The sequence below is a fragment of the Rhagoletis zephyria genome, unplaced genomic scaffold (assembly GCF_001687245.7).
Source record: "Rhagoletis zephyria isolate East Lansing unplaced genomic scaffold, Rhagoletis_zephyria_1.1 Rzeph_scaffold_03481, whole genome shotgun sequence".
In the NCBI taxonomy this organism is placed as follows: Eukaryota; Metazoa; Arthropoda; class Insecta; order Diptera; family Tephritidae; genus Rhagoletis; species Rhagoletis zephyria.
The window spans coordinates 31991-43343 of NW_016160564.1; the positions used below are offsets into that span (position 1 = coordinate 31991).

The 11353-nt window shown below is 37.8% G+C and overlaps 3 protein-coding genes across 5 annotated transcripts in view; 1 reads left to right on the plus strand and 2 right to left on the minus strand.

Annotated features, from left to right (window-relative positions):
* The window catches only part of Tpr2 (Tetratricopeptide repeat protein 2), a 28506-nt gene extending 24800 nt beyond the window's left edge, over positions 1 to 3706 (minus strand). Inside the window, exons 1-2 of one of the 3 annotated variants that reach the window (XM_017624038.1) lie at positions 3546 to 3706; positions 3189 to 3352 (exon numbers count right to left, since the gene is read on the minus strand). In XM_017624038.1, coding sequence (XP_017479527.1) covers positions 3189 to 3301 — 113 coding nt within the window. In that variant the 5' untranslated portion in view covers positions 3302 to 3352; positions 3546 to 3706. Of the gene's footprint in view, positions 1 to 3188; positions 3353 to 3453 lie in introns of all 3 variants that reach the window. The other 2 variants (XM_017624037.1, XM_017624036.1) reach the window with 2 other exon arrangements.
* Positions 3707 to 8016: 4310 nt separating this feature from the next.
* Positions 8017 to 10675, plus strand: Noc2 (Nucleolar complex protein 2). Its single transcript, XM_017624042.1, has 2 exons — positions 8017 to 9244; positions 9338 to 10675. The coding sequence occupies exons 1-2, from the start codon at positions 8180 to 8182 to the stop codon at positions 10571 to 10573; spliced, it is 2301 nt and encodes a 766-aa protein (XP_017479531.1). The 5' UTR covers positions 8017 to 8179; the 3' UTR covers positions 10574 to 10675.
* LOC108369066 (mimitin, mitochondrial) lies at positions 10567 to 11269 on the minus strand. The gene has a single exon (XM_017624043.1). It carries the CDS (start codon positions 11142 to 11144, stop codon positions 10689 to 10691), a length of 456 nt encoding a protein of 151 aa, XP_017479532.1. The 5' UTR covers positions 11145 to 11269; the 3' UTR covers positions 10567 to 10688.
* Between the last annotated feature and the right edge of the window lie 84 nt (positions 11270 to 11353).

Consider the following 11353-nt stretch of genomic DNA (forward strand, 5'->3'; position numbering starts at 1 on the left):
CGCGATAAAAATCGGTAGGTACCACACACGATCCGTTGAGATATTTATTTCGTCTATTGCCAGCTTTCTTGCGTAGCCCTTGACTAACAAGTTGTTGATTTGTTCTTGCATGTTGCGTCGCAGGTTCGTATCTCTGGCCAACTTCCTTTGCATACAGATAAAGCGCTTTAGTGCGTTGTCATAACTAGTAGGCAGCTTTTCAACCTCTTGCTTCCACAATAAGCCTACTTCGTACCGCGTATTGTGTTGACGACACGTAGATTTTAATATCTGCAGCGCCCTTTGGTCATCGGGAGACATTAGCTTTTTTGCTTGTGAAGTTTCGAGACTGAAATACTCCTTCACTTCTTCATGAAGACTTTCGTACTTTTTTTCGCAGTCGCATACATGAATATTCAATTTCTGCGGGCCAGAGTAATTAGCGGTACTCCCTTGCAATGTCCATCCTAGGCGACACTTGGTTGCAATTGGCTCAAACCAGTCGCCTTCGCGAGTTTTTATTGGTACGGCCAGCTTCCAGCAGTTGGCTCCAATTAGGATTGTTGGCTTTGCGTTTTCGTACGATTTTATAGGAAGGCCGCGCAAGTATGAATACCTCTCCGCAATTTTCTCCATGTTGAGCGACTGGCTAGGTAGGCCAAGCTGCTGGACTGTGTGCACTTCGTTTATATTGTATTTCGTGCCGTGGTCTGCGTTAGATATTTCTATCGATGTTCTAATCGAGCCGTTTTCAATTCGCGAGTTCTCACCAGTCCAGCGAAGGCACAATGTTTCTCGTACTCCACACAGATCCAGCGAATCGTAGATTTTTTGTTCCATTAAGGTGACGGAAGATCCTTCATCTAAAAAGGCGAAGGTATCTATTGATTTAGTTTTCGAATAAATGCGTACAGGTATAATGCGGAAACATGGTGAAGTTTCTTCTTCGACATCTGTATGAGTATTCACCAACTGCTTATTCACTGTTGGAGATGGTGCATTTCGTTCTGACTGAACTGCCGGTGCATTACTTACTAGCGGTGCGCTTTTATGTAAAAGCGCATGATGTTTTGACTTGCAGCTATCGATACCGCATTCTTTATTCAAGAAGCATTTGCGACGGTGCGCGTTAAGGCATTGACGACATAATTTGTTTTCCTTTACTACATCCCACTTTTGTTCTATGCTGAATTTTTTAAATTCGTCACAATTCTGGATTTTGTGGTCCTCACATTTACATGCAAAACATGTTGCCTTACCATGGTTGACCGTTCGTAACGATTGCGTATGCATGTTAATCGAAGCGCTTTTTTTGGAAACACACGGCGGAACTACTTTGCTCGCAGCTTCAGCGATTAGAAAAATCCAATCGCTAAACGCCTTCATGACAGGCACTCGTTCATCGCGTAGCTGCATAGCCCAATTCAATTTGTGTTGATTGGGCAGCTTATCAACAAATTCTCTTACCAGCATCGGATTATTTAAGTGTGCTTCCATATGGCAAGCCTCCATGGTAGAGCAGATGTTTCGCACACCCAAGGCGAATTCGATAAAACAGTCGAGCTTTTCTTTTGGCGGCGGAATACGCCTGGCTTTTTCGATCAGCGATTCAAGGATATACTCCGGTCGTCCGAAGCACATTTTAAGTGTTTGAATTATTTCAGGAACCATTGACGGCAGGAGAAGTTTACAGCGTACCATCTCTAGCGCTTTGCCCTTCAGACTCTTTTGCAAGCGCATGAGATTTTCCGCGTTCGTGTATCCCGCAACTTCTGTGCTGTTCTCATAATTGCTTATGAACAGCGGCCAGTCGTCTGGATTTCCATTAAAGCACGGTAAATCTTTCGGGATCACCTGTCTAGCTGCAAGCTGTGAAGGGGTTGGAGTGGCTGTCATATGACTATTTCCAATGAGCGAACCGCCACTTTGACTCAATATTTCATATTTCCTCTGCAAATATTTCTGCTCAATTTTCTTCTCCTCTTCCAAAAGCTCCAATTGCAGCATATGTTGTTGAGTGTAATTCTCGCCGCTTATTGGAACGGCATTGTTAGTTGTTGATGACATGGGATGTTGCCCAACATGTGGCCGGTAGGTACCCAATGTCGCTGGCCCAATTTCGTCGTTTTGACGTGCGGTAACCTGCTCAACGAGTGCAAGCGTCTTCGCTGGATGTAATATTGCTGGAATTGCATGATGTGCCGTAGAGGTGGCGATCGTTGACACTGACGTCGATGCCATCGGAACTTTATTCTTATTCACCAACGATGAACTGGGCCAATCTGTTGGTTGTTGAATAGCCATATTTATCGCGGCCGAAGAAGTATCACGAGATGTTCCAATACTGGGCGATGATGACGCTTGTGGTTGTGCCGAGATCGTTGTGGTCGTTTCGTTACTTGCTGCCGGAGGAGCAGAGGTGCTCGTCGCAGTAAAGGCTGGTTGCGAGGTCTCGCAAATATTACAACTCCAGCTCATATCTGCTATTATGCTATTTACCCCAACGCAATCGTAGTGGAACCACCGATCACACAAATCGCACTGCACCATTTGGTCATTGTCTTCCCGGATGCATTTTTTGCAATTATATTCTTTTGGCATTTTAACTTTGTTCCGCGCGTTTTTCGCGATTGTTAAATATTTTTAAAGATTTGTTGCCGTCGGGGCGACTTTAATAAAAAAACACACAACTTTTTTAGCGAACTTTAATAAACTTTATTAGCGATGCGTATATCGCGTTGCGCTTTAAAAATATTTGTGAGCTTGACGCCTCTTTAACTGTTCATATGCAAAAAACCATACCGTTCAAATTCACGGCTGTATATATAGCAGAACTTCAGCAAAATAGAACGGGTGTACATAAGCTCGTACCTAACGGTGACCATTTATACATATATGCATATAAATAACTCAATTGTGATGTCTATGCTTAGATAATTCACAGTGGTGTATTATTAAGTATCAAGTGGTAAATGTACTCATATTTAGCGGCAACAGTCACCTAACTTAATCAGCTGACGACTAGTGTATATAAAATTATTTTTACATACTTACATACAATACATATGTATGCATATAAGTATATATGAACATGCATACATACAGTTAATATAGATGTCTTGTATTATGGTTTTTATCTACATATTAAACCCCAAACAAACCTTCAAAGTATCTTCTATTTTCCTTGGTAATTATAATGGGGTACTCACGTAGCATTGTCCTTGGGAACGATTTGCTCGGAATCCAAATCTACTGTCTCTACTTCCATGTCGGATGATTGGTCCTGCTCGTTGTCACTATCTAATACAATCACTTCATCCATCAAAGAGAAGTCACGTAGGAGTTGTTCAACTTCGCTGTTCCAATTTTACGCCTAAATAATAATAAAAAATATGTTGGAGCAACCGATCAAGACGAACGCGAATTTACGAACGTTCAGAAGCAAAAAAAATTTAGAAACACGCGTGTGCGAACTTCGACTACCGATTTTCAACTTGTAGATAATTATCGGCAAAGGAACGATTTGCAATTATAAACACTACACGAAGAATATGACCACAATATACCAATACTCCAAAATTGCCTCTATATTTTAAGACCAAACAATTTTTTTTTACTTTCTTTGGGTTTCTTTCAAACAACTTTTTCTCACAATATTTATAAGCAAAACGAAAAAGAAAAAATTTCGAGCCAGTCTACACGTAGGAATGGCCACGATTAATCATTTGACTACAATAATCGATTGGTGTGATATATTTACGATTTAATACTAGCTTTGTTTCTTAACAGATAATTATCACAGATTTTGACTGGATTCTGCTGGAAAGCGTTTCTTAAGGCCTTGTGCCAATCGGTAACTTTTTTCTCCGTGGTTAGACGGGGTGGAAAAATTTGCTATGGTGTACAAATAAATTGAATTTTGCTGTGCCAAATGCAGAGTTAAATTTTGACAGTTGAAAAACCAAACTAACGCTCGTGCGAAAGCTTTATTTTTGTGTGTTGCTGAAATTCTTAAAATTTATATTTATTTTATAATTTGCAAGTAACGTACGCTTTTCTTATGCTGTTTCAGCTTTCATTTTCATGTTCACTCCTTATTACCGCCAAGCAATATTATGTGTATACATGGTTATAAGCTGTCAAAATTTTACCTATCCCCATGAGCTAGGTAAAATTCTGACGTTCTTATACACCACGAGAAATGTCAGATTTTTACTTTGATCCGTCAAAATTTTCTATTTTCTATCAATTGGCACAGGGCCTTAACACAAAAAATTTGCAGAAGAGAGCCAAAAAGAGATCATAAAAACCCGAGAGAGCTGCAAATTTTTGCTGGTGAAATTTCTGCCAACAGAAATTTGCAGTCATATGTTTAAAACGCAGCTGATCAAAACGCACAAGGAAAAAGTTGTCAAGTTTATTTTACTTCGTTTTAATGAAACAAAATGAGTGCATCGTTATCAAAACACATTGAAAAATTGCAGAATGTAAGGATTTGTGCATGAATTTGAAGATGTTTGTGTGTGTGTATACTGTGATTGCGAATTTCTGCTAGTTTTCGTTTCTTTACTTTTTCCTCTTTCGATCTATTTGTGCGTAAAATTATACCCTTCTCCAATCTTCCATCAACAGCTGTAAAAAGTTAAGAAACACTCCTTATATCAAGGAATTACTTTTGATAAATCGATTTTTAGTAGAGAAATGGTAATATGGAGTTTACATCAGTGGATACAACATCCAACTCTCTGTTGCAAGCAACAATCGTCGGGTGAAAACGGCTTATGAACTTGATTGTACAGTTCTGGCAGTAGCGAGTACCCAGCTCTATGGGCTCTGTCACACGGTCAGTAATTATCACGATAATTGGATCGCGATTAATATTGATGGATTAATGGATCGCGCACGAATGCTACATGTTCAACATTTATCGCGTCAGTATTTGCATAATTTTTGTGCTGAATGCTTATTATGACGCAAGAAACTATTTTTATTTTGTACGTATAATTTACAGATAATGCATTCCACAATTATTTTAAAATTTCCAATGTTAATTAAAATTTGTTTTGAAAGATTTTAAGCCCCGAGAGCGAAGGCAAAGCCGATCTTCGCATTATGAGAGTAATGGCCTGTTTTTGCTTATGCGTAAAAGCACATTTAGAGCATTTAGCTCTAAATGCTACTCTAAATGCACATTTATCCATACAAAATTCGTCACCTAAATGCAACTCCATTTTTGCATTAAGAATCTAAATGCTAAAAGCAACCCTGTGATCTTCCAAAATTTCCACGATTCGAATATGGTTTAAAGAGAAAAAGTGGCAACATTGCTTTTTCGAGTATACAGTTGCTAGCTGCGTTTCAGTGATCGTCGATCGAGATTTCTTTTATTTTACATTACATATTTGGATAAAGAAAAGTTAAGCAAATTCAACATCGATGTGATGCTGATAGAAATCAGGATCAATTTATGATCAACTCTGTTTGTTTTGTTTCCTAATTAAGTGAGGAAATTTTAATTGACAGCATCGACAAATGAATATATACACAAACAAATGCTCGGTTATGGTTAAACCAATTCAAGTTTTTGTATTGAAGTTTTGGTTTAAAATTTATTTTTTCCTTTTCAGTAGGGTTTTTGCACATTATCTTCTGCGTGAGAATTGATCGTAATATACACGGATCTAAATTAGAGACTGGAACACAGCTGTTTGTCAAAAGCATACGATTTCGAACTCGCGTAAATGTACATTTGCTAAATGCTATAGCATGAACGCTCTTCGAAAACATATGTTCGAAAGTGCTAAATGTTGCATTTTAAATGCAGCAAAAACGCTGTATAAAAGATGTACAGACGAAATAGATGGATCTCGTTTTGAAAGTGCTACACGTTCAATATTTTTTTGACGGTATTGCGATCCGCGATCCAGATTTCAAAATTTTTAGAAGTTTTGCGATATGGATCATGATCCATCAATACTGCATGCTACACCGTCAATAAATATCGCGATACTTGGATCACGTCAATTAATACTGACCGTGAGACAGGCCCNTTATACATTGGCGATCAAAATAAATAGTTTTGCTCAAATTTCCCCTGTTTGACCGTGTGACTGCTTGTTTTCGTCAGTCAACAGTCAGCCGGAATACTTTTTGTGGTTGAATGTCAGTCAGCGGACAGTTAAGTTTTGACTGATAGTGTGTTCCAAAAATTGTCAATATGCAGACAAACTTTTGTTTGCCAGATTAAATGGCGGCTGCTTAGTTTGCTCGGAGGTGGTTATGTCGAGATTGGCACAGGGTTGCACGAACACGAAATGTAAATTTCAGATGTACATAACGCGCACAATTAATATATTTATATGGTATCGTATAGGCAATTAACTGTGCCCTTATCTTTGAAGCTCCTATAGCATTAATTCAGTTCTCGGGCTTAGGTATTACGGCATNTGGCGATCAAAATAAATAGTTTTGCTCAAATTTCCCCTGTTTGACCGTGTGACTGCTTGTTTTCGTCAGTCAACAGTCAGCCGGAATACTTTTTGTGGTTGAATGTCAGTCAGCGGACAGTTAAGTTTTGACTGATAGTGTGTTCCAAAAATTGTCAATATGCAGACAAACTTTTGTTTGCCAGATTAAATGGCGGCTGCTTAGTTTGCTCGGAGGTGGTTATGTCGAGATTGGCACAGGGTTGCACGAACACGAAATGTAAATTTCAGATGTACATAACGCGCACAATTAATATATTTATATGGTATCGTATAGGCAATTAACTGTGCCCTTATCTTTGAAGCTCCTATAGCATTAATTCAGTTCTCGGGCTTAGGTATCACGGCATTTTTTGTGTATAACAACAATTATCTAAAATTTTTGAATATGACAACACCGAATTTGCTGCAGTTTGACCAAACAAAATAAGTTTGCTGTGAGAATCGCCAAGCTCGCTCTCTCCGAGTTTGCTGCAACAACAATTGCACGCAGTTTGCCAAACAAAATTTCTGCATAATAGCCCGAACACATTGAAAACGACGAGCTACAACCACAGCTGTCAAATTATTTTAACACGTGCTCTTATGTAGATAATTATTTTGGCGACGATCGAGCTACGCGACGGCTGTGGTTGTGGCCAGATTAGATCTATTTCTATTTTTCTGGCGACAGATAAGGTTCTTCCTCTTCTTTTATGTCAAACTCATACAAATTCATGATGTCGCTGCCGCGTTCAAAGAAATCATGTCGCCAACGACAAAGCGTTTAGATAATGAAGATGACAAATTGGAAGCTGTGGTCTGTAGCTCGTTGTTTTCAATGTGTTCAGAACTTAACACCGACCGTACACACATGTGTTAAATATAACAAGAAGGGACAACTTGTTATAATTGTAGCAATAGTGAGTAACAGGGGCGTGCCTTCTCTTTACATCCAATTAAAAAAAACGTACTAGAGCAAAAGAGAAATAAAATCATATGAAGAATTTTTAAGTATGATTAAAAAATACCAAAAACCATGCAGTGTTGAAGATGTAAAAAAAAAAACATATATTATTTTTTCGTCCTATAGAAGAGATTACNGATTAAAAAATACCAAAAACCATGCAGTGTTGAAGATGTAAAAAAAAAAAATATAATTTTTTCGTCCTATAGAAGAGATTAAAAGAATTAAGCAATCAGAGTTTTCTATTGCCGGTGTTGATAATGTATATCAATCAATAATTTGGTGGTTCGACCAATGTAAATTCCTGCATTATCAGTTTATCCTCCATCTTTCCTTGATGAATTTTGAATGATGATTTCATCTTATACATGACTGATAGTTTGACCGCTGCAAGGCGTCAGTCCAAACTGATAAATTCATGACTGACAAGCTTGATGAACAATGTGTAGCTCCCATGTCGGCCTCTAAAATCGATGTCAACACGCGGTACATTTTGAGCATTTTGATGAGGAAATGCGGTGATTTCCGAAATAGCAATCACTTCCACAATTTTTTCAAAATTATTGTTGCTTTTCACAATAGTTTTTCATTACAAACGGCCTCAAGCTCAATAAATATTGATGAATATTTTTAGTACCGATGAAAAACATCGATTCATGTGTTCCAACAATTGTTGTCATCGAAGATTGATGAATATCGGGCATATCTACATTGCTTGCATTTTAAAACGCACGTTTCTCTTTATATCTTTTTATTGTGGTTTAAAAAAATGAAAGAATTAAAAAAGCGTAAGACTTTGGTTAATCCTAAGCCTTTAATAAATATGAAAAGTATCAAAGACACAAAGAAACTAAAAAAAGCTAAAGAAAACAACCAGAGTAAAATTTCCATTAAAACTGCCAAGTTTTTGAAGAACAGAATAGCCGGCGGAAAGAATTCTTTCAAAGATTCCAATGAAGATAAAAAATATGATAAAAAAAAGAAAAATAAATCGCACAAGGAGGAACTTGAAAGTTTAAAAGACATCGATCCGGAGTTTTATGATTTTCTGAAGCAAAATGATAAAAAGTTGTTGGATTTTAATATGTTCGACAGCGACGATTCTGATGATGAAAATCAGGGTAACGATGATAAAGCTAGAAATAAAACCGCGGACGAAGAGAACGAGATTAAAAATAATTTGGGAGACTCTGACAGCAACGATAATGAAGACAGTGAAATGTACCATAAACCCAATGGGAATCTAGAAGTAGCCAGTGATGAAAGCGATTTTGAAGACGACGCTGATGATGTTCCTGATGGGCAACAAAAAGTAACATTAAATTTGCTACGTCAATGGCAAGTGCAATTGGAAAAGCAGAATGTTTCCTTAGATATAGTGCGCAAGGTCATTCAAGCTTTTAGTTCTGCTCTAGCTAGCATTACATCGGATGAAGGAAATACAGCACCAACTTCGTTTAAGGTTGTTGGTTCAGCTACTTTCAACGGCGTTGTCCAATTGTGTGTTCTGCATCTTTATCCAGCTCTTTTGCGCATTCTAGGTTTAACCCCGCGCTCGACAACTCCAATCCATAAAACAAAAAAATGGACTAAAGTTCGAGGTTGCTTACGATATTACTTAACCGATCTTATTCGATTGGTAGAGCAGGTCTCCAGTGCGAATATACTTTCGGTTTTACTAAAACATTTGCACCAAATGGCTGTAATGACTGCATCATTTACAACCTTAGGAAAAACTATATTGAAACGTCTAATAGTGTTATGGTCCACAGGCGATGAAACAATAAGAGTGCTAGCGTTTCTTTGCATTCTCAAGATTACTCGCAATCAGCAGGTATGTAGCGCTTTTAATTATATTATTATTTAAATTTGTGGTATAGATAGTACATTGTTGAATTCTATAAAATATGTTTTTTTATCTTTTCAGGTTTCGATGTTACATCATGTTTTAAAAGCCATGTATCTCTCTTATGTTCGGAATTCAAAATTTGTTTCCCCCAATACGCTTCCTAGCATAAATTTCATGCGTCGCTCTCTCGTTGAAATGTTCGCTTTGGATTTAAATGCATCCTACCAGCATGCTTTTCTTTATATCCGACAATTGGCGATTCATTTGCGCAACGCAGTAATACTGAAGAAAAAGGACAGCTTTCAAGCGGTTTATAATTGGCAGTATGTGAATTCTTTGCGTTTATGGGCTGATCTGTTAGGAGCTACTACGAACAAGCCTCAGCTACAGCCACTTGTATACCCGTTAGTTACAATAACTTTGGGAGTTATCCGCCTTATACCAACAGCGCAATACTTTCCCTTGCGTTTTCATTGCATAAAAATACTTATAACATTGGCCAAAGAAACGCATGCATTTATCCCCTTACTCCCATTGATTTTAGAAGTTTTGCGTAGTAACACTTTTAACCGTAAACATACTGTTGTATCCATGCGACCAATTCAATTTACCTGCATTTTACGCCTTAACAAAGGTCAGTTATCTGAAAATGGTTTTCGTGACGAAGTAATCGAGCAAGTATGTAGCCTTGTTTTAGAGTTATTAGCTAATGAATCAGCGACACTAGCTTTCAGCGATTTGGTTGTACCAACTGTATTAGCGCTGAAGAGCTATCTCAAAGAGTGCAGAAATGGCAATTATTCTAGGAAACTAAAACAGCTTTTGGACAAGATTCAGGAGAACTCACGATTTATCGACCAGGAGCGACGTAAAATTACATTTAATCTTAATGATGTGGCACAAGTCAATGCTTGGGAAACAAAAGTACGTAATAAGGGAACACCGTTATCGATCTACTATGAAAGCTGGGTAAAAACGCATGAAGCAAAGAAAAGACGGCAGGCAGCTCAAATCGATAGTATCAATGCAGACTATGATATACCAAGCATTAAACGGTCCAGCAAAGATAATGTGGCAATTAGGAATGATAATGGTGAGTTGGAACTATTCCCGTCAGATTCAGAAGATGAGGAAATGCCAAATACGGACATTAAAGAACGAGATAATCCTCCTCTAAGAGTGAAACGGATTAAAAAACAAAAGAAACCTAAACAAGCTAGTGCTTCACAACCTGAGGATGATATACCATTGGAAGAACCCGATAATCCAGAAAGCGTCGATATTGTAAAAGATTTAGATCTAGACGATTGGTGATATAATATTGTAACTCTTAGATTTGTTTATTGTTGAATTTTATCATCATATTGCAATAAAACTGCATAACAATTTATTAAAAGATGAATAAATATAACAACACCTACTCGTTTTATTATTTTTTTTTCTCTGGATCCTTGCCAGGAATAATTTCATATTCATCATACTTGGGGAAAGTGCCAATCATTTCCTTTTCTTTCGGCAAGAGCTTTCCTTTGCTGTCCTTTTCCCCGTAAGTAGCTTCAAGTTCAGATGCATTTCGACGCTTCATTTCCATAATTGACAGGTTTTTTACTAACTCTTCACGAGTGGGTGGATCATCACGGCGGCCTCGCAACCATGCCTCCCATTCCGCTGTAAGTTCTTGATCGAACGCTTCCTTATCATTTGGTTCGAAATAGCGTGACGCTTTTCTTTTACCAATCGATGGATTTGCAGGAATCTCATAATATTTATTTCCAAAATAGTCTTCTCCAACCAAATTCCCCTTAAATTGGCGTGGTCGCAAGGAATTTATAAAATTATTGATAATAATACGAATAAGATCACGCTGAGGGGGCTTAGCTGCCATTTCGCGGAAATGATGTCCTTTGTATTTCCTTGACTTGAAATCGCAGTAGCCGAAAAAAGGTTGTATAAACAATGGTTAGATGAAAAAATAAAATTTTGTAACAGCTGATTTAACAATCGCGACAGGAATGCATTTTCGTTGAACAGAAAAAAAGCAAGATAAGAGTTGTGTTTATTTGGGTTATCCAGCTCAGTATCACGATCATTTCT